The sequence below is a fragment of the Anolis sagrei genome, chromosome 3, assembly GCF_037176765.1.
Source record: "Anolis sagrei isolate rAnoSag1 chromosome 3, rAnoSag1.mat, whole genome shotgun sequence".
Lineage (NCBI taxonomy): Eukaryota > Metazoa > Chordata > Lepidosauria > Squamata > Dactyloidae > Anolis > Anolis sagrei.
The window spans coordinates 32,554,502-32,581,345 of NC_090023.1; the positions used below are offsets into that span (position 1 = coordinate 32,554,502).

Consider the following 26,844-nt stretch of genomic DNA (forward strand, 5'->3'; position numbering starts at 1 on the left):
GTGCAGTTCCTTTTACAAAACAGGAGTGGGTCCTAAATCAGCTTTGTATTTTACTTGTGCTTGAAGACTAATGTCAGAGTCACCATTACTTTCAAAAGCGACCACAGTGAGAGGCATAAATAGAGATAATGCATCTCAAACCAAAACACTATTAGATGCCTAACTGTTCTTATATGTCCAGAGCTTTACAGCATACTTAGCCCAAATGAATCCCAAATGTTGTAGCACTACCAAACAATACTAAAGAAAATACATTGTCGTTAAGATATTTATTATGATTCCTTCTATGAACAATAGAGCTGCCTTTTCTTGGACACAAACACAATCTGTCATTCACAGTATTAACGTAGGATACCTTCTATATAAAACAATAATTTGTTAAATAGTCAGAATACAAGTGCTGCAAACGCAACCTAAATATCTGGCCATATTTGGTCACATAAGTACTGGTGTCACTCTTCTAACAAACCAAATCTCTAGTCCTAGCCAGCAAAAATGAAGTTGGTTATGACAAGAAATGAGTTGGTTATGAAAAGACATGAAGCCCTTGTAATGCAAATGCTGAATGAGCCACACCAACTTGGCAATTTGGGGTGAAATTAAACTAATCCTCTGCCAAGAAAAAAGATTGCCCCATGTAACAGATTTAGCATTGTGGAAAGTTAAGTTCAAGAAGACCAGCTAATGTGAGCTTTCAATCACTCACATTTTGGAGTTTTCCCATCAGATTATTCTAGGTCTTGACCTATATCAGGGAGGAAAACATTGCAGAATTGGGAGGCCATATTTCCGCCACATACACATGATCCAGTAAAGACTATTCCCTAACATACTCAACTGGAAAATGTGAAGAAATAATGAAAAATCAAACATGGAACGGGCTGAAAAGCCACATCTACTGTCCTGGGTGAGGATGTGGGCCATGTACCTTGTTTTATTTCAAAACCGCCCCACCTGGATGCTTCTAGGGATGGAAATTAAACCATTTGCCAAATTTCTGTTCCTGGTAGCAAGCTTCAATAAAGGTTGTGGGGGTACAAAAAAAGATATTGGGAGCCACACATATCATACTGGCTACACTTTGCCTGCTTTTGTCTCTATGCAATTTAGCAAGAATGGTAAAGATTAGTTAAATGGGTCATTACACTCTCCATGCAGTTTGCCATATCAGAAATGGAAGACAGGCATGCTTGTTATTTGAAAAAGTCTTCTCCCTAAGAATGTCTGAAAGGATAACTTTTCTAAGGAAAAAAAGTATTTTAAAGCAACTAGCCAAACAAATGAAAATATGGCTTAGGAATACTTATTAATCATTTTATATAATTACCTGTCAAAGTGCAGTGTAATGTAACATCAGGCATATTTAGTTCAAGTGCAAAGATTGTAAATATTTGAGAACAAATTCAAAATCAGGGTTTTCTGATTTTACATCCTTCTCCAATGTGAATACACAAATAACTTGGAGAACTAATCCCATCATACCTGAAGACACAGAGGATCTATTTTGGGAAGCGAACTATGCACATTAGCTGAACAGGCCTAAGTCATTGTCAGTGGAAAGGCCTACAAAAATTAGCATCAATATTTCATATTTGAAGCAACTGCTTTAAAAGGGAGGGTGGCATGTTTAAAATACACCAGAAATATAAGAAGCGTGGTAAGAGTATTCCTGGATTTCAAGGACGGACAGCTCTGCAAGTTGATTTCTCAAGAATCCACTTCCATGTCCTATATTGCAACAAATTTTTATAAAACATAAATTAGAAAAGGGTTAGTTTAAAATGGACCTTTCTATCTTCCAAGGGTTTTAAGCACAACTCCCATTATCCCTTACTTCTAGTTGTAACAGGTGTGGCTTATGGGAACTGAAGTCCAAAACATCTGGAAAGTTAAAGATTCCCAAATCCCAGTGAACTAAAAACATGGACATTTGGATGAAACAGTACAAGATGTAAATCAGTCGGTCTTAGGAGCGCCTGGAAATTAAAGCACTGCAACATCTGTCCCTTGTTTGGCCATTATATTTCAGTATATACCTTGCTTACAGTATAGAGAATAAATAGCAGATTTATAAGAGGTGAAAACAGAAACAAGAGCCAAAACTTGGGATTTGAGATTCCCAGTCTCATGAACATGGTGGAATAGGATCTCCCTTTACGGCCTACTTTACACTTTATACTCAGTATGTTGCCTTTACACGGATGCTGGCTGTGATAACAGGTGAAAGCGCAGAAGAAAAAAGTATTCACATTGAGGAACAAAAAAAATGCTCCCCCAAACTCCCTGTGATGAGCCACAAGTACACATGACATGTTTGGAACCATGAGCCTCCCTATCACATGATTAGCAGAATCACAGCAAATCCCAGTATAACCATAACAGCAAGACAGGTGGAAAGTGACTTTTAGCATTTTCATTGGTTTATACCGATAACCTCTTCAAATCAGGGAGAAAAGCAGAAACAAAGAATAAAAGATTCAGTGCTACCTTCAAGAAGGCTGGGACCTTATTTAAATAGCCAACAATGTGGCCCAACACTTAGGCTATAATTTCTGTTAAATATTCTTCATAAAAGATTATAACCGATTGCCAGGCAAAAGCCTTGAAAAAACACACATTCATATGAAAATCAGTAAACTGCCATTCACAAGTGCAGACAACTCAACTTTCTATGTTAACTGTTTTAGCATTTGTCTAAAAAATATTACGGTCTCACTGTGTTAACATTTCTTTTTGTTCCCTTTTAAAGTGCAACAAAATAGAGGGGAGGGGGTGTTGTCCATAGGAAAAAAACTCAAGCCTTAAAAGTTTTCTAAGTCTTTACAATGTTTTGTAATTGAAATGCTAAAATCTCTTGTAAAGAGATGTCTCAGAGGTTAAGCAGATCCGAATTCTGACATCCACTTCTCATATTTCTCCAGGTCTGCAGCTGACACAGACTTGGAGATTTTCTTCAGAGCCAGGTCAAAGTCTCCCTTGGTAACAGGCATCAGCAGCTCTTCTTTAGATAGCGCACGGATCTCTTCTGGGGATAAGCCATTAATGCGCCGCCTCATGGCCATCAAAGAGGCATCCCTAAAATGGAAAAGAAAGCACACAGGAGTCAGTGATGAAAAGGGACGGAAGGGTCAGTCAGATTTTAGGCCGTGTCAGTATCTCATGTGTTCAATCATAATCTCATTCCATTCTTTTTACTAGGACTTCTACAACCACAGGAAAATCTGCATTTAAAACTATACTCATCCCCATCTGCATTTATGCACACACTGTTCAAGGTGAAATTTAGAGAGGTACTTAATCTGAAGAATAATTGCTTTCAAATTCACACATTAGTTCCAGAAAATGTAAATAGGGTCATTTGCTTTAAATTGTAGAGTGAATGAAGTTCTCAAGTATTCTTAATTGTTAGCAGCATGTGTTAACAGCTATGTTGATTCTGGTTTGTGCATTGCAGGCCTCCAACATGGCTGTGTAATGCATTTACTCTTTATCTATTTGCCCAGCTCCCCTGGTGAGACAGGATTCCACACCTCTGCCCCCAACATGGATATAATGCAAGCACTGAAATCCACAAAAGTGTCTGCAGAGAAAATCAAGTGCAGTCATGACTTGTAAATGTTAAAGCGGGAAAAATCCAAAAAGAAAAACCCTAATTTTCCTGTGTGAAAAGCTCTACTCTGATGTACAAAGACATTTTGCTGTAGACTCCCACCATTTCACAGATTTTCAGGTTCTCTCCAGCACATCTTTAAATGGTTTGTCATTTTATACAAGGGATGCTATTTTACTAGTCCATTTCATATATTGAGACTTGAGCATTCACAGATTTTGGTACCCATGGTAGTCCGCGCTCTTGTTACATCCCATACAGACTACTGCAACGTGCTTTACGTGGAGTTGTCTTTGAAGACTATTTGGAAGTTTCAATTGGTTCAACAGGCGGCAGCCAGATTGCTCGCTGGAGCGTCGTACAGGGAGCACACAACCCCTTTGTTACATCAGCTCCACTGTCTGCCAGTCTGCTTCCAAGCACAATTCAAAATGCTGGCTTTAGCCTATAAAGCCCTAAACAGTTCCGGCCCAGCTTACCTGTCCGAACCTATCACCCTTTATGATCCACCACGACAGTTAAGATCATTGGGGAGGCCCTGCTCTCAGTCCCACCACCCTCGCAAGAGCGACTGGTGGGGATGAGAGACAGGGCCTTCTCAGTGGTGGCCCCTCGTCTGATAGCTTTAATTAGCCTGGAAATCTGCATTACAGGTTAAGTTTCCTTCCAAGTGTTTTTAAGATGAGGTTACTGTTAATCCTGCTCCTTAGGATGAATGTAGATTCCCCTCAAAATCTAGATCATTAATTGTGCAACAGGGACAAAGGCTCCAGAGTGGTCAGGATCCCCACACTGATTCACAAACACACACATACCTCTTGTATTAACATTGTTATTCTTGTGCATATAAACATTGTTTAAACAATTGATTTTAAAATAAGAGATTACTGGTTTTAGTATTTATGCATATTTATAGTTTATTTTATGTTCCGGCATTGAATGTTTGCCATATATATGTTTTGCTCCGCCTGGAGTCCCCTTTGGGGTGTGAAGGGCGGAATATAAATGCTTTAAATTAAATTTAAATTTAAATTAATGCATGGTGCTACTGCCAATAGAGACATGCTTTTGGGACAGGAGACTGCAGCTCTTCTCCTACACTTCCCAAGAGTTGACATTGTTTACAACCATTACTGGCCATTCTTGTTGTGGAGCAAGTGAAGGGGCAAATGGCACATTGGGGTCACTTCTCTAACCCTCCAAGTGCAAACGCACAGGGAGGAATCTCCAGAGGGGTGGCTGTGGCCCCAAGGAGGGCTCCCAAGGCTGATCTGCTCCAGCACAAAGTCAGCCCTGCCAACCGTGGAGCCTACAGAGTGTCACAGAGAGAAGCCTTCTTTCTGGAAGGGCCCCATGGCCCCAACTGCTTTAATCCAGCCAAGAGCAGAATGAGGAAACAAACACAGCAAGCGTGACAGTTCAGCCAAGTGGCTTTGTCAGTACTGGAGTCCTTGTTGTTGCTTAGTAACCTCCTCGCTCACTCTTCAAACATATCCAAACGATACAGCTAAACCAGCTCTTCGGGTTATCCTCAGAGACCACGTTCTAAGAATTCTCTCTGTCAGAAAGTGCAGTAGTTATGTATGATAGAAACAAGGTATTTTAATTAGTAATGCACAGATGTTAAAAGATTCCTCCATATGGAGATGCGTCTGCTTTTCTTTTCAATTTTAGAAAGCAGTTTGAGGGTATTATTTTCCACAGAAGTTTTGAACAGGAGGACACACATGCATTTTGACCCTTGCTGTTTATTGCTTATTATTAGTTCTGCTTTTGCTTCCCATTCATCCAAGGAAAGAGAAATATAGCATTTCTCCAAAACGTGTTATTTGTCCATTTCAGCAGTTTCTTAAACTTTGAAAAGCCAATCTCAAATGCTACTTTAGGTACAAAAATCTAGTACACCTAGTTCCTTAAACTTTGAAAAGCCAATTTAAGTGCTACTTTAGACACAAACATCTAGTACAAAGAATAAGAATGTTCATTCCATCCAAAACACCCTCCTTTAATTTTGCCACCTCTTGATGCACAATTTCTTAACGGATACGGATGGTAGTCATACTTAAAGCAGACCCAATGAAATCCATGGGATAAGGTAGAGAAGACTAAAGTCCTAATGTAAAAAAAAAATCCAGGGGAAAATGTGCTGGCTTGTCATATAAAAAATAAATTAATGACATCTTGGGAAATAAAAGTATTTTTCTGCCATAACCTTTTGTGGCTGCATGCTATGGCATCTGATGCCCATTAAGTCCTAATAATGTCTACTCTAAAACATGGATCCAACCCACACCTGCAATTTGAGAGCGAAAAAAATATTCCAAAAATAATATACAGAATTTTCAGACAATTGAAGATTGTATATATATTAATGTAATTTTTAAACTGCTATAATGCACTTTCCAATTGTTTTCTAGTAAACCTTGGGATTCTTCAGAAAGTGATTTAAAAAACATTGCTAATTTCCTAAATTGGTAACATGATCCACATTGCCAGTTGTCTCCTGCAAACATTCAGTCAAAGAGGAATGCTGAATACGTATTAGCGTTCAAAGCCAATTATAAAGGGACAGTTATCAAGAGAATGAGTATCCAGTCTGAACAGACTGCATACCCTAAAACAGAACCCAGGATTTCATCTAGCACATATACAGTTGGTTCCTCTGTAAATAATTTGGTGTGAAAAGGATCTCAAGTCGTGAAGCAAAGCAGAGAATCCTGAGTGTGGCAGTGTCCTCAGATATGTGTTTAGGAAAGACAGTTCATCTAGCAATCTGACGTTTCTTTAGCTTGCAAATATAAGAAATAAGATACCTGCAAACATTAGTGATATCAGCACCAGAGTAGCCTTCAATTTTCTCAGCAATTTCTTCTAGGCTGATGTCTGGATCCAGTTCTACTTCCCGAAGATTTATCTTAAGAAGCTCTGCTCTGCCTTTTGCTGAAAAAAAAGTGCATTTGAGTTAAACCAGATGTGCAAAAATGTAATGATTGTTTAATATTTACCTCTATAATTAGATTTTATGGGCAGGGACTGGTAAACCATTTGTCAACAACAGTAACCGGTAACACAATTTGCTGATGACAAGTTTTAAAATACCAATACTGTGTCAATTGACAAAGGAAACCAAGATCTAAATCTTTGTAAATTTCAACTGAAGTAGACTGAGGGAATCAAGTCTGATTTATCAAGTTATCATTGATAAAGAGGTCTAAATAAACTTAATAATAAACTTTATGCGTATCCTGCAACCATCTCCCTGAAGAGACTTGGGCGGCTTACAAGGTCACAAGTTCAAATCCGAGGAGCGGCATGAGCTTCTGCTGTCAGTACCAGCTTTTGCCAACCCAGCAGTTTGAAAACATGCAAATGTGAGTAGATCAATACGCACCACTCTAGCAGGAAGGTAATGGCACTTGATGCAGTCATGCCAGCCATATGACCTTGGAAGTGTCTACAGACAATGCCGGCTCTTTGGTTTAGGAATGGAGATGTGCACCAACCCACAGAGTTGGATACGACTGGACTTAATGTTAGGGGAAAATCTCTACCTTTACTTTCTTATGTTTTTATTAATTTTAGCTTTCTCTCAATAAACTGGCAAAATCAAAGAGGTTTCCTACAGTTCAGAATGTTGTAGCTCCATTTGTAAAATCAAAAACTGAAACGGAATTCAAATGTAATAATTTTATGCAAAATAAATATGTATAATACATTTATTTTTCCTAAGCTAACAAAGTGATTTTCAATCTATAAAGAATACTAAAATCACATTTCCAAAAAAGAAAAAAAAATCTAGTTTTCTAAATAAGCAAGGGGGAAAAGTATATTTTTACCCATTGCTTCAACGTTATTGCAAATTGTGCATCTCTTTCCACTCCTTTGTTACCATTTAGATAAATACAGTTTAACGTCCCATGGGAGAGCTTATTCCAGCAATAGCAACCAATAATGGGAACAAAGGGTAGGGATAGCCCTCATCAACATTACCAGATGACAAATGATTCCTAAACTTTGTCAGGGAAAGAGGGAAAACCTCTTAAGGGATGCTACTGTCACTAGTTGCCACATTTCATGCATCAATTTGCCATTAAATGTCATAGCCTACGAGCTACAAGAGGCATGCGGTACAACTTACAAAGGTCATTCCCTCCCGCAAGTTCAATTACAACTGCTGTCATATGGCACTTTTATTTTGTTATCTTACAATGGGAAGCAAGCAGACTGAAGAGGAAACACAACTATACAAGCCTAACATGATAAAGAATCCAGAAATTAATAGCAGATATGACCGACAGCCAAGAAAAGCAATCTATGATGAGACATCCTCAGGCAGGAGAACAACCAGAAAGCTGCTATCTGAAGGGCTTGAAATCGAGTCATAAAGGTCAGGCAAGAGTTGATTTACAACATGACAAGCCTGTGAGTGAAAATTCGTGGATTGGTGTTTTTCTGAATTCATTGAAAAGAGCATGCCAATATTTCTTTAGAGAGGTCTATAGGCTCCCTTTGAGGCTCCTTCCTGGATTGCTTCTGAAACATTCAGAATAATTCCATGCTCATTAAATGAATCTGCATTCAGAAGTCATAGTTTTACTCTCAACCAGGCTGCAATAAAATACTTTCATTTTGCAATCTCAAGCATTAAAAAAAGAAAGAAAGAAAAGAGGCAAGTTATTAAACAGTGAAAATGCAATGTTGGTAACAGGAGTGTCTAAAGATTATTTAATAGCACACTAAGGAAAACACATGCTTGAAAATTAAATTTAGAGGATAGGGCATTCCCAACCTGTTGGCAATGGGATATAAATCCTCTTCTCTAGTCTCCGTCTCAAAGCTTCATCAATGTCCCAGGGAAAATTTGTAGCAGCTAACACCATCACCATCCTTGAAGGGTCATCATTCTCAAGAGCACCTCCTACTCCTAAAGGAAAGAATGGATCTATTTGTACAACTGAATATATCAATCAGGAGAACCCAATTATTTATCAATTGCCTGTACTCATTCACCAATTTGAGGTAGAAAACAATTTAAATGACTGAAAAGGCAGCTCTAATTTAGACTCGAACACTCATTACCATCCATCTGAACAAGCAGCTCAGACTTGACTCTACGGCTTGCTTCATGTTCGTCCGAAGTGCCTCTGCGACTACAGATAGAGTCGATTTCATCAATAAAAATGGTTGTAGGTGCATAAAATCTAGCCTTGAAACAAAGATAAAAATGACTTGCATGAATATAATCCCATAACATGAAAAATTGAACAGTGCTACAGTCACATCTGAAAGTGACAATGTTATGCTGACACATTTATTTATTTATGACATTTGTACCCCGCCTTTCTCACCCCGGATGAGACTCAAAGCAGGGTAAAAATTATTTATATATAAACATATATATTTATATATAAAACATATATATTTATATATAAAACACACACACACACACACACACACACACATATATATATATATATATACACACATTTATTTAATTGCCGCATTTATATCCCATCTTTCTCAACCCCGAAGGGGACTCAGGGCAACCTGACAAAGGCAACACTTCAATGCCATATATGAATTCATTGGTAAATAAACAAAAACGTTAAAACCAAACCCATTAAATATATATATACACACACACATATACACATACACATGCACTAAGGGGGAGACCGCCAAGGAAAATATTGATAAAATGTTTTTGAAGCCTTTTGTAGCTATTACGTTTAAAAACCAATCAGCATACAAAATATAGGAGCGACTAGTGGAAAAGGTTTTGGGCAACATTGACCATAGGTAGCACCACTGCAGTATTGGTACAACAGCTAGACTGTGTATGTACTTGTTGTGCTTGAAAGTGGTATACTTAACATCCATAATCTGGAACATAATTTTTTGCAAATTTCCATTTAATAAAATTATTCTGGTAGATTAGAATAGAAACACTTTGGTCCCATCTCTGTGACTATAAAATAAGTTCTGTATGCTATCAGAGCTGTCATTTAAAATGCTTCTAATCAAATATCAATAAAATGTGACAAGTTTCCATTGTTCTGATGTTATAAAAATAGACCAAAGTGTTCTCCTCTGTGTTTGGAATTTAGAGAAATTGAGAGGAGTCAGGGACACAGGAGAGGTCTGCTGGTGTTTTCAGGACTACTGAAGGATGCAATATTTTCACTTATTAATATGTGTATATCCATCTCTTTCAAACCAGTTTCCTTTTGTAAATGTGTGATACAGTCACCTACCTAACTGGACATAGATGTTATTCTGCATATTATAAGAGCTACAAAATGAATGTGGCAGTTGCAAACGATAAAATGAAAAGTTTTAGAAGAAACAAATAAAAAACAAAAGATGACAGAAAGGTCAAGACTATAAGTAGTGTAAAATTTCCAAGAAAACAGCATGTGCAGTTCCTCAAAAGATGAATTGGCCACAACCTCAGTCGTGTTATTTCAAATGCAGGTCATCATCATCATCATCATCATCCACCTCTCCTCATAGCTCAAGGCATGGCACAACAGTTAAAACACTCCACCATAACACTTCTGAATTCAGCATTCTTATGGAGAGAGCACAATTTAGTTTGTATGACTTCTTTCACTCTGATTTAGACAAAATGTGGCAAACCAATTTGACGGTATTTGAGAGGCCATTGCAGAGATCTAACATTTCCTCCTGACAGTGTTGACCAGGATGCATCAACAGTACCAGTCCTATTACATATTTCACATGGATTGTGTCATTTAACTGCTGTTGTTTCATTTCACTGATTGTTTCATTTAACCCTAAACATGAGGCAACATATTGGAATGATGGAAATATTTGTGACATAATAAAAATATGTGCTACTTAAATATCAACATTACATACCATCTCAAACAACAAGCGGACTAATTTTTCAGACTCGCCTCGGTATTTTGACGTCAGGGTGGACGAAGATACGTTAAAGAAAGTTGTTCCACATTCTGTAGCAACAGCCTTCGCTAACATGGTTTTCCCGGTGCCAGGAGGACCAACCATCAGCACTCCCTGAAATTAAATGCAGACCACTGAATAGATATGGACAGGCCAGATTCAAATTAGCTAAAAGTAGAATATGATTAAATTAAATGAATTGGTCTAGACCAGGGGTGTCAAACACGTTTTCATTGAGGGCTACATCAGCCTTATGGTTGCTTTTAAAGGGTTGGAGCATTCGTGGATACTGAGGGCCAACTATAATTACTTTACATAGTGGCTGGCGTACTCTTCACTTTTTCTCCAAATTTGGGTCCCAGATGTCATTCAAGGACAACTCCCATCACTTTTGATTATCCGCCATGCAGACTGGGGATAATGGGGACTGCAGTCATACAGCACTTGTGGTTCCAAGGTTTGAGAAGGATTATATCGCAGTGTAGACTCATATAATTCTTTTCAAAGCAGATAATGTGAATTGCCTGCCTTAATATTCTGGATTATATGGCAGTGTAGAAGGGCCCTCTGCCATGTGAATTGGCTACCTACAAATCCTGCATGCTCGCATATATGCAACACTATGCATATAATTTTGCTGTTTTTGAATAATGGGGAAAACAGGGGTTCTTCTATCGATCAGGGACTCTAGTGAGTTGAGAGATGAATAAATAGGAATCCTAGACAGAGAAGCAAGTATCCACAACTGTATTTTAAAATACGTCTTCTACTTAACTACATAGCTAAAAGCGAAACACATAACCTATTAACAGGCAATGAAAGTACAAAGGGATTTTCCAAAAACACCGAAGAGAAAATCAAAGTATTTCAAAGTGACAGATGTGAGCCAAAGCTGCCAGGGGAGCAGGGAGGATGGGATAATCTGTTCTGGCAGGATGCTAATGTTCTGAGTTTCATAGGATTCTTTCTTTAGCCATACAACTACTTATACCATACATGGATCCAACAAATAACCTAAGTGAAATTCTGCTAATATCTGTAGAATTTGTTTATTTAGGAAACTGTTATTAACTCGTTTGCCTTTCAAAGAAATCAGAAAGGCCAAAGACTAAGCACTACTTTTTAAAAAGTAAATAAAAATATATATTTTGTATTTCAAATAACTGTTTCCTCCCTGTGCCATCTTTGCCTCTTCTCTTTAACCCAGGGTGCATCTGGTTTACAGAATTAATAAAGTTTGATACCACTTTAACAGTCATGGCTCAATACTATGAAATCCTGGGAGTTGTAACTTGGTGAGGCCCCAGCTTTCTTTGATAGAGTGAGAAGACTAAACATCCTTGTAAAACTAAAAACCCCAGGAATCCACAGCACTGACCCATGGCAGTTAAAGTGGCATTAATTCTACAGTGCACATGGACCCCTGAAAAACTAACTGTAACCTACGTATCCAAACATTTATCCTTCAGATTTTCCTTTACAAACCTTACAAACAAATCCTTGCAGCTTGCTCTGCTACGTGGCCATATCTCTTCCCTGTAACAACAGACTGGGATGCTGGGAAATCATTAGAGACTAGGAAGATGGAAATAAAGATAACCTCATCCTCATCCATTATTCAGTAATTCTCCCAATGTTCTCACACTGTTGAGCTGCAATATATAGACATATGGACATTTTCCAAGGACCACGTGTAACTGAGGTACTAGATTCTCTCAGAAAAATCACAATAATAAAAAAAAGATTTTAAAGGGTATCTCTCTCTCTTCTTCTTTTTTTAACTACAATGCTCATAATCCCACAGCCAAAATGGTCATGTACATAATGGTGAGGATTCTGGTATCTGCAGTTCAAATATAACATTTTCAAGCTCTCAATTAAGACATGTTTGCCATGATATTCTGTCATCTAGCACTGTGCTGTTGCTGCACATCATTCATACTTCTGCAAATTTAGTCAGATTACAGACTAATTAGAACAGTGTTTCTCAACCTGGGGGGTCATAAGTGGGGTTTCAGAGGGGTCACCAAAGACCATCTGAAAGCACATACTTCTGATGGTCTTAGAAACCCCTTTGGCAAAAAAGTCTGAAGATTTCTCCGCCTGTCTTTCTCTTCTTTTTGGGCGTTGGAGAACTACAACTCCCAGAATTGTAGCTCCCTCCAACCCGCACCAGTATTCAATGTTGGCCGTGTAGGTAGTGTGCCAAGTTTGGTGCAGATCCATTTTGGGCTGGATTCAGAGTCCTCTTTTATTGTGGGTGAACTATAAATCCCAGCAATTACAATTCTCTAATGTCAATGTATATTTCCCCCAAACTCCACCAGTGTTCACATTTGGGTATATTGAGGATTTGTGCCATCATTGTTTGAGTCCACAGTGCTCTCTGGAGGTAAGTGAACTACAATTTCAAAACTCAAAGTCAATGCCACCAAACCCTTTCAGTATTTTATGTTGGTCATAGGAGTTCTGTGTGTCAAGTTTGGTTCAACTCCATTGTTGGTGGAGTTCAGAATGCTCTTTGATTGTAGGTTAACGATAAATCCCTGCAACTACAACTCCCAAATGACAAATTCAATCCCCTCCCCCCACCCCACCAGTATTCAAATTTGGGCGTATTGGGTATTTGTGCCAAATTTGGTCTATTGAATGAAAATACATCCAGCATATCAGATATTTACATTACAATTCATAACAGTAGCAAAATTACAGTTATGGAGTAGCAACTAAAGTAATTTATTGTTTGGGGTCACCACAACATGAGGAACTGTATTAAGGGGTTGTGGCATTACGAAGGTGAACCAGAAGCTTTCAGAAGAATTTCTGTATTTTGTTGCAAATCAAATGATTCTGACACACCATAGTCGACTTGATACAATTACTATCTTATACAAAACATTATCGCAATAGGATAATCAGTTAAAAGCTAACCACACTCTCTAAATTAATTTTTGTCTTTTCCTTCAGGGGGAAATTAGCTGTGAAACAATAATATGAAGGCATATAAAAACAAATGACTGAAAATGCAATTACTCAAGAATTGTTTTCCCCCCAATTCTTTGGAAATAATAAACTCACTGTGTCTAGATTTTACATTAACTCTTATTACCACTCTTAACTATCTAAGTGTGTTCTTAAATGCATGTTCCAATGTAGATTTGTAGCTAATTAAATCACAAATGTTCATATTAGTATTTAAATGCTTCTTCTAAGGCTGCAGATGTTGTCCTGAAATTGAAAGGAAAGGCAACAGAAGATAAATAAGATCTTATTTTTCATAAGATAATTACATTTTTGGCCAGTGTAATGAATCCCAGCTCAAAAAAATTAAAATAACTTTAATATACCATATAGAAATCTCGCAGTATAAAAACTCACTCCAAAATCTAAAGCATCCATTATTAAATACAATAAAATAACAAAAGCAATAGAACCCCAAAAAAACGTCAAAGCCTGAAACAACAAAAATATTTGTGTGCAGCACTGACAACAATATTTGGTGTCAACTAAATTCTTCTAGAAAGGAAAAGCCAAACCCAAAAAGGTTTGCTTGCTCTCTGGTCACTAGACAATACCCATTGAATAGCAAAGAGTAAGAGGGTGAGGATCCCCTGAGAGGACCTTAATAAATGGATATTGCTAATAGTTCAGATAGATAGGCTTTAAAAAATTATTCACTAACACCACCATTTCACTAACTCACCGCCATGAGTCGCCCTTATCACCGCCATGAGTCGCCCTTATGGGCTGAGAATGGCGGTTAATAAGTGCATCAAATAAAATTTCAATTTTCTCTTAGTTACTGATATATGTGAATCAGTGGACAACAAGGAGACCCCGGTGGTGAAATGGGTTAAAATAGTGTTTCTCAACCTGGGGGGTCAGGACCCCTGGGAGGGTTGCGAGGGGCTGTTAAAGGGGTTACCAAAGACCATCAGAAAACACAGTATTTTCTGTTGGTCATGGGGGTTCTGTGTGGGAAGTGTGGCCCATTTCTATCATGGGTGGGGCCAGAATGCTTATTGGTTATAAGTGAACTATACATCCCAGCAACTACAATTCCCAATGTCAAGGTCTATTTTCCCGAAAATCCACCAGTGTTCACATTTGGGCATATTGAGTATTGGAACCAAGTTTGGTCCAGATCCACCATTGCCTGAATCCACAGTGTTCTCTGGATGTAGGCAAACTACAACTCCAAAACTCAAGGTCAATGGCCACCAAACCCTTCCAGTGTTTTCTGTTGGCCATGGGAGCTCTGTGTGACAAGTTTGGTTCAATTCCATCATTGGTGGAGTTCAGAATGCTCTCTGATTGTAGGTTAATTATAAATCCAAGCAACTACAACTCCCAAATAACAAAATCAATCCCCCCCAACTCCACCAACATTCAAATTTGGGCATATTGGGTATTTGTGCCAAATATGGTCCAATGAATGAAAATACATCCTGCATTTCAGATATTTACATTACGATTCATAACAGTAGCAAAATTACAGTTATGAAGTAGCAACGAAGATAATGTTGTGGTTGGGGGTCACCACAACATGAGGAACTGTATTAAGGGGTCACGGCATTAGGAAGGTTGAGAAACACTGGGTTAAACCCTTGTGCCGGCAGGACTGCTGATTAAAAGGTCGGCGGTTCGAATACAGGGAGAGGGGTGAGCTCCTGTCTGTCAGCTCTAGCTTGCCATGCAGTGACATGAGAGAAGCCTCCCACAGGCTGCTCAAAGATCCAGGCATCCCCTGGGCAACGTCCTTGCAGATGGCCAATTCTCTTATAGCAGAAGTGACTTGCAGTTTCTCAAGTCACTTCTGACACACACAAAAGTGGACAACAGCAGCTATTCAAAGGGTGGCATTGGCACCTGGCACTCAACTGCCTCAAGTCATCTACAGACAACACAAATGCAGAGAGACTTGCAGAGGCTCTTTAAAATCCTATCTACATGCAGGGGTGAGAATCATGCAACCCTTGTCCCACTCTTTCTGTGACCAAGAATGATCAGGGTATCACATCTCTATCACAACCAGTATCACATGAGATCAGAAAGAACCGAAAAAGGCCCTTCAAGCCACCACTCTGAGCTCCTGCTATACAGGAATCAAATTGCTCATCTGTATGGTGTTCCATTCATACAACTTATTTTTTTTCAAAGCTGAAAAGCAACCTAAGGTGGATTTGGGTAACACCCCCTGAGCATAATGACCCTCAATGTTTCACTAGTCATATCAAAATCCATAATTTTGGCCCCTAAATCTGCCCTTGCTTGCGCGGGCTCTAAGATTTGCCAGGGAGGCCCTCCTCTCACTTCTGCCACCACCACAAGCACAGTTGGTGGGGATGAGGGAGAGTGCCTTCTTGGTGGTGGCCCCCACTTTGGAACACCCACCCCAGGGAGATTAGGGAAGCCCCCACACTGTTCTCCTTTTACAGGGATTTGAAAACCTGGATGTTCTAGCAAGCATTTGAGATTAGTCCCTAGTTATACATGCCCAATCCCCAAGTCACCAGATAGTACTCTGTTTTGCACTTCATCCACTTCCCCGGACCTATGGTATGCTATTTGCGCTACCCTTTGCCCAGCCCTCTTATAGCTTGGCCATGCCTATTTTAGAAATCTTGGTCACTGTTTTTGTTGAACCTGATCAGATGGAGCTCCAATGGAATCTGTTCTATTTTGTTATGTCTTGTTTGTTTTATCTTGGCCATTGTATTTTATGATGCTCCTATTTTAATATGTTTTGTTTTATGCACTGGTTTTGCTTTTATGTTTGTGGATTTCTGTCCCACTTGTAAGCTACCCCAAGTCCTTTCCAGGAGATGGTGGCAGGGTATAAGAAAGAGATTATTATTATTTTTATTATTGGCTTATACATGAGTATATATGGTACTTAAAATGCTTCACACAAAACCTGTTCTTTCCCCCAGTTCTGAAAAATCTAGGAATTTTCCATGTTGATACTCAAGCATGCTGCAGGGGGGAGGGCATTTTGATGGAATCACAGCAGGGATGTTTCTTGCCGCTGTAACAATTGCTAGTGAAACAGTGGGAAGCACAACTTGAGCCTGGAATCTCTTGGCTCAAAGAAAACTTCAAAAGTAAGAAAAGATGTCAATTCTCTGATGTCTGCACAAATATATCTACCGATGTTGGCACTCACCTGGGAGGAGCACTGCCTTTCATATTGAATATCTACTTCAAAAATAAAAGAAGCTGACTAGGAATTGTTCTCAGAAGAATCCCAACTATACAGAAACAGTTGGCCAGTTGCTATCTGAGTTATTATGCTCTGTGAATTATACCTAAGCCTTATTTCTACTGTTTAAAGAAAAACCAACAACAACGGAATAAAAAGCTTCTTCCTTGTGCTAGAGTCGGAGGCCAAGAGTAAAAGATATCAATGCATGTTTTTCTCAAATTTGGGATTTACTCTTTTTAACTAGCCCACATTTAGTTTTCCAGTTTCCTGAGAGGTGGTTAATTCTTACTGTCACATGACCAGTTCATCACACCAACAGAAATATACAGTAAATGACTGATGGCATATAGAGTTGCTCTGAGCTACTAGTGTTTCTCTACCTTCCTAATGTTGCGACCCCTTAATACAGTTCCTCATGTTGTGGTGACCCCAAACAATAAATTACTTTAATTGCTACTTCATAACTGTTATGAATTGTAATGTAAATATCTGATATGCGGGATATATTTTCATTCACTGGACCAAATTTGGCACAAATACCCAATACGCCCAAATTTGAATACTGGTGGGTTGAGAGGTTGATTTTGTTATTTGGGAGTTGTAGTTAATTTATAGTTAACTTACAATCAAAGAACTCCCATGACCATAAGGAAGGCTGAGAAAAGGAAAATAGACATTTTTGAACTGTGGTGTTGGAGGAAAATTCTGAGAGTGCCTTGGACTACAAGAAGATCAAACCAGTCCTTACTCCAGGAAATAATGCCTGACTGCTCATTGGAAGGAAGGATATTAGAGGCAAAGATGGAGTACCTTGGCCACATAATGAGAAGACCAGAAAGCTTGGAGAAGTTAATGATTCTGGGGAAAAGGGAAGGAAAAGGGAAGAGAGGCCAACCAAGGACAAGACAAGACTGGCTTGACCTTGAAGGAGCTGGGGGTGGGCTGGTCCATGAGGTCACAAAGAGTCAGAAGCGATGGATAAACAACAAGAAAATGGATAAACAACAAGAAAATCAAAGAGCATTCTGAACTCCACGAATGATGGAATTGAACCAAACTTGGCACACAGAACTCCCATGACCAACAGAAAATACTGGAAGGGTCTGGTGGGCATTGACCATGAGTTTTGGAGTTGTAGTTCGCCTACATCCAGAGAGCAGTGTGGACTCAAACAATGACAGATCTGGACCAAACTCCAGATAGCTCCATAAGGTGACAGACACAGAAGATCATCCTACAATCCTACTAGTAGGCATACGTATAACTTTGTTTTTATCATTTCACACACAAATTGTAAGCACTGAAACATCTCACCTTCCAAGGTCGCCTGATCCCTTTGAAAAAATCCGGCATCCACATCGGAAGGACAACTGCTTCCCTTAATAATTTTTTGGCTTCTTCCAAATCAGCTATGTCATCCCTGTGCAAGAACAAGACAGATTTAGAATACAAATAAAATAAAATCTTTCATCAGGTAAGTTACAGCAAATTCTTATGAAGGGCACTGGTATATAACAGCATTTTTAAGTGACCTTCTGTGTAAAGGGCATGGAGGAAAATGACTTTCAGCTAACCCTGTCACTGAGAGTTCAGTTAAAAATACATTACTGGGAAGCCTAATTATTTAGGTAATATGTTATAATTCTTTTGAGCATTGTTGCACACGAATACTTAAAATGAACCTTTTGCTCACTGTTTTAAGATGACTGACTTGCTTTGTGATCTGAGTTGTCGACACAGTTAACTGTAGAAGAACGGAAAAAGTAACAAGCTTGCTAGAGCATGCGACTACCATATAGGCTTACTTCTTCCATGAATGGCTTGGGCATCCATATCTAGAGACAATCTCCAGTGTCTAAACAATGACATCATGATGTGATATACAGAACTATTTCATTTATTCATTGTTTGAAGACAAGGACCTCCTTAGATGTCTCAGGCTTGACAACTGAGGTGTTTTGCCCAAGACAATTAAAAAAAAAAGGAATGCCTCCAACCTTGGCCCCAGAAAAATAGTGAAGATGGCAATGACTTTGCAGGTGAAAGACAATCCTACCTTGCTCTCAAGGTCAGCAAAGTGTTATACAGTCACAGATCAGAAATCCTTGCTGACTTACTGCAAGTCACTTAGAGATCGACCAGAAGATCCAAACTTAACAAAAGCCTACATCTCTTCTGTCTATAATATTACTGATTCTATTTTAAAATGTAGACTTCTCAAAGAATCTATAAGTACTATAATTCCTTGCACCTTCATGTGAACACACAAGAAATGGGTAAGATGCCATTTTACAAGAACATGGTGAAATGTTAACTGCGAGATTTTGGGATCCTCGTCTTTTAGGTGGAATAAACATCAGTTTGCTACTGAGCCAGAAAGGCCTACAGAATAGCCATCTAAAGACAACTTTGCAATAAAAAAATTCAAACAATACTTGAGAATTAACAACATTTCCAGCTATATTTCTCAGATATGATTCTAACTCTTATTCAATCCCAAATTTCGATGACATGTTTGTAGATTTCTTCCATTATCATGTAGAATTCTTCCATTATCATGACTACTATTTAAAAATGTGAGTGAAAATGCTGATGAAAATAGTTCAGTTTGGTGGCTGTAACATGAAAAAGTCAACACCCCATTATAACAAATCTCAGAGCAGCTTACAATGCCATTATTAACGTTGCCTGGTTTTTTCTCAGCCATAACGATTGCCCAAATATCAAGGATTATGGGATATGACTCTGCAGGAGGAATGAAGTCAAAACATCTCTCATATTATAAAGCAAGCACTGTACCAGTGAATACTTAGATTTCTGGACACGATGTCTCTTTCAAGTGCCTCAACCAGATCTTTGTCATATCCTGCTCCATCAAATTTTTGAATTTCACTATCACCAGCACCATCCTGAGGGATCTTCTTTCCCTAGATCAAAGTGTTGGAAGCAAACAAATTAGTTCATTTTTTTTAAAAAAAAACTATTTCTGTAGTTATTTTCTTTTTCTTAAACTGTTATTGGGTATTGCTCCATTCTATCTGGGCAATTTGGAATAAACTTTCCAGTGGTCTCTAAGAGACTGAACATATTTTTGTTTAGCTTACCTGTTTTCATTTCACATGTGCATAAAGTTAGTATTGAATAAAAAGTTTGCTGAAATAGAGTGACCTGCTCTTCTTTTTTGTGGTGTAGGAATCTCCCTATACTCCCTATTCATGTTCTTTCTACCTCTGGTGCCAAAGTTTTTGTTAAAGAAGTAAAACCCAGGAATACATCAGCTTTGTTAACTGGGGGTCCTTCCACACAGCCCTATATCCCAGAATATCAAGGCAGAAAACCCCACAATATCTGCTTTGAACTGGCAGTGTGGACTCAGATAACTTAGTTCAAAGCAGATATTATGGGGTTTTCTGTCTTGATATTCTGGGATATAGGGCTGTGTGGAAGGGCCCTGAGGTATACTTTCAAGTATGGAGGTGTACTGAAGTTGATGACACAGCAGCAGCGAGTCATACTGCACCAAAGGAGTCAGTGATGCTGAAGAACCATTACAGAGTTTGTCAGTTTTAGCCAAGCTGGGCAGAATTAGAATGCCATTTGTTCTCTGTGCATTTCTATCAACTGAGAAAGCACCCTTAGTTGCTTTCTAGAAAGCATAAATAGAAAGAAAATCAGACACAGCTGGTGAGGCACAGATAACAGAGGACAACAAGACAGAGATATAGAAGGTAGATGAGACAGGAGCTGATGGTTTCCCTTTTTCACTTTGGAAGCTGCAGGCAACTTTCAGCACGCTTCTTTTCCAAACACCTTTATAAAAACAGGAGTGAGAGTAGAGCAATTCATAAATCTTCAATGTTCAGTTTTCTTCTGCATAACAAAGCACACTGAAATCCCATTTAAAGCAGGAAATTGTCAAAAAGATGCTGAACCTCAGCAGACAATGGAGCATGGGAAAACAGTTCAGCCTGTGTGAGGCTACACTGCAAGCTTTGCTGAATTCCAATCTCCTTCTCCCAAAGTCTACCAGGCCTTGCATTGGGTGAAAGTATAGGAGACAATACACTAACGTGAATGAATCACAAGAGCGTTTGCAGCAGTTTATTAAGATGTATATGTACGCAGGATTTTAAAAAGTAACACTTTTCTATTTTGCAATCTCAGCTATTGAATGATTTGATTTGATTTGATTTCTATGCTACCTTTCTCCCTATCAAGGATTCAAGGTGGAGTCTTCTCTAGTGACAAAATTCTTTGAACAAAATGGAACTATCAGAATGCTTGATCAACAAAACTAACCCCAGTAAGTGAGTGAAAGATATTTCTTTTTGTATGTACATAAACGGTTCAATAATAATAACAACATTTATTTATACCTTGCTTAATCTCTCCCGCAGGAGACTCAAAGCAGCTTAACATAAATGTATCTGCACACAATTTAAAATATAGCAATATGCAAAGAGTAAAACAGGATTAAATATAAACACTATTTTAAAAATCCCAATTAAAAATCAGGCATCTTGAGGCAGAGATGAACCTCATGATGCTCTCTTCTCAAAACAAAGCTCATAAAGCACTGAAGACTTTTAGGAAAAGAGGAAAGTGATCTACAGTTAAAAGAGTAAATAGAAAGTCACCTAACATTGGTAAAAGAGCCCCTAATGCTGGATCTCATATCTGTATGATCTCTTGAGGAAGAGAAGCTTCATGATGCTCCCTTCTCAAATGGTAATAAAAGCGCTTAAGACTTTTGGGAAGAAGGGGGAAAGTGACCCCTCCATGTAGGCAGGAAGCAGAACACCTTCAATTATTTAAATCTAAAAACCAGAGATGAAAGATAAAAATACAGCAGGATTCCCTCTTTCTCTAACTGCTCTATATACAAGTGTTGCTACTTCCTCCAACCAAGTTGGCCATACAATCACACTGGAAAACTATTATTCCCTGCCTTAATTCTAGAGACAGTATATTACAAAGGACAGAAGCCAATACACCCAATGCCTTTTTCTGAATGGTTGCCAGATTATTCAAATGAGTATGTTTCACCATGAGAAAATTGTCACTTAAAATCAAGGAAGTTCAAAAGGAGTGTAAGAAACAGCTTCTCAAATAACCTGGGCTTCAAATGTCCAGGGCCTGCAATGCTACCACTAACACCTTATCTTGTGTTCTCCAAGCTATCATACTATAGGAAGCAAGTGGGGGGTAGGCAGTTGATATCAACTGCAGCTTCCAGACTAACCTTGAAGGCAGCTATGCATGAAGTTCATTACAATAACCATTACAATAATCCAGTCTTGGAAGTGATAAATACATGTGCCATTACAGCAAGATTATTTTATCCATAAATTTCTATACCTTATGAATGTGACAAAGTTAATAAAAGGCACCCATAAACACTGAGGTCATTTGGATCTTAAGTGACAAAAAGAATTTTCCAGACTACAAACCTGTTCTTTCTGAAGGTTGTTGACTCATCTCCTTGACCCAAGAACCACTTGCCCATAACGCCTCTATATTACTAGGATTCAGTCTTTATTGATCCTCATCTAGTACATTACTGTGTCTAGACAATGACTAATGATACAGCCTCATTCAATTCAGATATTAAAGAGAAAAAAGAGTTAGCTGTTGTGAGCATACTCATAACACTCTATTTAAAAACCCTTAGTGATTGTAACCCACAGCTCCACACAGATTTTAAATAGCAAGGGAGACAAATGATGCCATAAGGCACCATATACTTCAAGCACCTGGGTAATGAAATTTCACCCCTCGAAATCAACTCATAAGTAGAAGCAGAATTATTGAATTAGTAGAAGCAGAATTATTGAAGTACCTCCAACAAAATAATTTACTACCCACAAAATAATTCCCTGATAATAACATGGTTGATATAAAACGCTAATGATAGATCATTAAAGACAATGAAATCACAATTCACTGCCCTTCGGATAAGTTCATCCAAAAGATAATCAAAACTGATTCTACCTTAATGCCTAAACCAAAAATGAAATGGACTGGGCAGTAGGTTTCACCCATTAAAACCCACAGCTAGGCCACCAGAGCCCTCAATGACTTGCAAAATAGTGGGTATTTGGCAATTAGACAGTATCATCATCAACCAGAGACAGTAGACAACATTCCTTAGCACTATATCAGCCATATCTCCTAAGTTAGTTTTTCAAGAATTAAGAGGAAATGTCATCAGATATGATACTAGAAGCACCATGTCTATGTCATTGTATTGCAAACACTGAAATCCAGCTAAAAATATGCAAGCCCAGAAAGTACATAGATGGGTCAAGCAGATGTGCAGCAAAAATCAGTCTTAATCTCTAAGCACAAGTATGATTATGAGACAAGGTGAACATGCATGAAGACAATGTGTATATATCCAGCTGTGGAAAGGGAAAATTTCCTCCTCTCTCTACTCTGTATCTCCCCTGGTAAAAAGAAAACATTTTAAAGCAACTGCTAAATACTATTGAATTTGAAATTATTTCCCGTGTCACTTGTTCAATGGGAATAGCATCTCTTGCAACCCATTCCATTACAATCTGGTCTCTGAGGCCCCTTCCACATTATCTGCTTTGAACTTTAATAAATAGCAGTGTGAACTGAGACAACCCAGGTCAATGCAGATATTGTAGGATTTTCTGCCTTGATATTCTGGGTTATATGGCTGAGTGGAAGGGCCCTGAGTTAGCTGAACCCCTTTCAAATACTAAAATAGAGAGATGGGCTTTTAGTATCAGAAATCTCCCATTCCCAATATATACTTCATGTTTTATTCACAAAGAATACTTCAGAGCAATTTAATTCTGGGAGAAATAATAAAAATATAAATAAAATGAAAATATATATAAATTAAATCAAAAGCATCACAGCAAATCAAACAGTTAAAATACCAGAGAATAAATGAAAAGAGATTCTCTCTTTTATAAGTAAAGATGGCACTCCTCTCAGTCTTCTAAAATTAAATGCTACTATATAAAACTCTTTCTAGGTTTAGAAATCTTGCCTTTTCATCTTTTCCTTTTCCTTTAGATTCCCTCTCTCGACTGCTGGCCGGTTTTTCATTTTTTGATATTGGTTGAGCTCTGCCCACAGGTCCTCGCTGCAATCCTGGTGATTCTCTCCTCAGGGGCTTCACCTCTCGATTGGGGCGTTTTATCTGGGGTGGAGCTCTGTCAAGTCAAGAAAATCATGAATCAAAATACTTTACCTTCTCATTTGATGCCCCATCCAATAGACAAAGCTGATATTCAGAATACACAGGTTGAACACACAGGAACCATCAGGTGATGGTCAAAGTTTGAGAAGGAGGCTAGGAACCAATTACTTTCTGGATGTTTTGGCCTACAGTTCCCATCAGTCCATCCTGTACTGTTAATGGAATAAGGGACTGTGGAGGGTGATGGTCCAAAATGTCCCGAGAAAACTAAATTTTCCTCTCTATTGGGCTAAAGAAAATTGTTTTAATTCTGCAAACGATAGAAATGCATTTTTAAAATAAGACCCCAATGAGATAATTACAGGTTTGTAGGAAGCAGCAATATCAGGACTTAAGCCTCCAAAATATCTTATTAGTGAAAAAAGTATGTGTAAACCATGGAAACAAGCTACTAAACAAATGTGTAGCTAGTAGGGAAACAGGGTAAAGAATGGTTTATTTATTATGCCATTACACTTCACAGACTCTCCAGCTATGCTTATTAAAACCCATCATTCATCTCGCAATCTGTTACCTGTGCTCAGCTGGAACAGGCGGTGGCCAAACAGCTGGATCCCTAAAATGGTCATCTTGATAAGACACAGGAATATCTGTAGGTCTGTCTATTTTAAAACTCTCTAAAGTGTTGACAATGCTTTTTACTTGCTCATATTCTTCCAGCAATTCTTGACGAACCTTAAAAAGAAACAGATCCTTTTACCCTAAAGACTGAGTCATGCACAATCTATCTCTAACACAAATGAGGTCAACAGGATAAGGAAGACATACTTCCCATTGTTTACACTAATGTGTATCTGCTGGGATTTCTATTTTAGTGAAGTACCTAGAATTCTGTACTGAAGCATCTAATGCAGTAATGTACACTGAACCACCAGAAAGCAAAAATATCACTGTCCCAGCCATCCATATGTACAATTTTGGAGTACCATATTTACTAAAATACATCGCTAAAATTGGGGTGTGCATTCGATTTTATGTTGTGTTAGAATCGTGCCCAATGTGCTGTTGGGCAAGGGATCCGATCTGAGGACAGAGAGGGAAGAGGCAGCTGTGGCTATGAAAAAGCTAGTGGGAAGCTAATGGTGGCCACGAGAAGGCTGGTGGGAAGGCCTTGACAGAGGGGTGCGGCTTCCCACCAGCCTTTTCACTGCCACCACCAGCTTCTAACCTGGACTGAATAAGAGGCATGGCTTCCCATCAACTTTTTCATGGCCTCCACTGCTTCACGTTATGTTTGACAACAAATCCTTTTTTTTTTGTAATGCACACATTCAAAACTGAGGTGCACATTACATTTCATGGTGCATTATATTCAAGTAAATACAGTATTTCAGATTTCAGAATTCCAGATAAAGGATGGTCAACCTGTATCTCAATTAACCTGGATGGGGAGGATAGTATTGATGGTATTACGCAAAATGTTGTTCTTATTCCAAACTCACCAATTTATGAAATGTGTAAAGGTCTTTGAACAGTGATGCAAAGATGTGGTTAAATTCATATGGGCTGGCAAAAAAGTCAGAATTGTATAAAAGAATTTAATAAATACAAAAGATGGAGGAGGTTTAGCACTCCCAGACTTTAGATACTACTATGAAGCAGCAGGATTTAGCTGATTAAAGGAATTGATTAAACTCAAGGACCACACTTAACCTAGAGGGCTTAACCTAACCTAGGTTAACCTAAGATATGAGTGGAATGCTTACTTATAGTATGGAAAAGATAAGGTAAACAAAGAATTTAACAGATACCCAATAACATCTAGCCTTCTAAGGATCTGGAAAAGGTATAAGAGATGGAATTTAAAACCCTTTTATGGCTCCATCCATTGGAAGTAGTACTTAGGCCAATATCCAATGAGGAAATAAGAACTTACAGGGAGTATTTAACTAAAGAAAAATATCAATGGAAATTAAAACTGAGAGATGAGATAGGGATAAGTGACTAGTTCTGCTACCATCAATTGCAGAATGATCAGTTTAGGAAAGATGTCAAAGTGAGATTTGCTAACAGAAAATTGACACTGGAAGATATTATTGAGAAGAATGAAATCGTTTGGGCCCAGGTATTTAACTAACTGCATCTCTGCATATAAGCCAACACGGGCACTGTGGTCAATGGAGGAGGCTCTCTTCTCGGTCCCACCTCCATCTCAAGCGGTGGGGATGAGAGAGGGCGCCTTCTCCGTGATCGCCCTCTGCCTCTGAAACTCCTTCCCTAAAGAAGTAAAAATGCCCTCCCTCTCCTCTGATTTTTTTAAAAAAACTTTTAAAAACCATATCTGCACCTTAGCCTACGGAGAGGAGGAGGATTAGAATATCATAATATATAACCTCACTACAGGGAATCCACTCCGATGCCGTCTGGCTGCTGTTGATCACCATTAAGTTATTTTATACAGCATCACTCATCATTTTATACCTTTAATGCACTTTAATTATTTGGATTTTGTCATGATGGACATGTGTATGTTGAGGCTTATCTGTTTTTAAGTATTCTTAAAATATAAGTTTTATACTGATGCTATTTATTTATTGTTTTGATCTGTTTTGTTTGTTCATTATGGTATTGAATGTTTGCCACTTTTGTTCTGGAAACTGCCCTGAGTCCCCTTGATGAGATAGAGCGGGTTACAAATAAAGTTGTTTATTATTGTTATTATTATTAAATTCAAGCTCTGGCCCTCTTATGTGAACTTGTCCAAGGTCTTAAGATCTTCTCGAGGGTCATATCTGTACTCCATTACCTTTGAAGACTCATTTGATGAGATTAAGGGAGATGGCCTTTTGGGTGACTGCTCCCATACTTAGGAACTCTCTCTCTCTAAGGATGCTAGAATGCTTTTCTGTTTCTACCAACAAGCAA

At 38.4% G+C, this 26,844-nt stretch overlaps 1 protein-coding gene across 3 annotated transcripts in view; it reads right to left on the reverse strand.

Moving 5' to 3' along the window:
- Positions 1-254: 254 nt before the first annotated feature.
- KATNAL1 (katanin catalytic subunit A1 like 1) overlaps positions 255-26,844 on the reverse strand; it is a 34,699-nt gene continuing 8,109 nt past the window's right edge. For all 3 annotated transcript variants that reach the window (XM_060770874.2, XM_060770873.2, XM_060770875.2), the window contains exons 3-11: positions 24,494-24,654; positions 23,767-23,932; positions 19,542-19,669; positions 18,057-18,162; positions 10,493-10,651; positions 8,690-8,816; positions 8,400-8,534; positions 6,424-6,550; positions 255-3,075 (exon numbers count right to left, since the gene is read on the reverse strand). In XM_060770874.2, the coding sequence (XP_060626857.1) occupies positions 2,877-3,075; positions 6,424-6,550; positions 8,400-8,534; positions 8,690-8,816; positions 10,493-10,651; positions 18,057-18,162; positions 19,542-19,669; positions 23,767-23,932; positions 24,494-24,654 (1,308 nt within the window). In that variant the 3' untranslated portion in view covers positions 255-2,876. The remainder of the gene's footprint in view (positions 3,076-6,423; positions 6,551-8,399; positions 8,535-8,689; positions 8,817-10,492; positions 10,652-18,056; positions 18,163-19,541; positions 19,670-23,766; positions 23,933-24,493; positions 24,655-26,844) is intronic.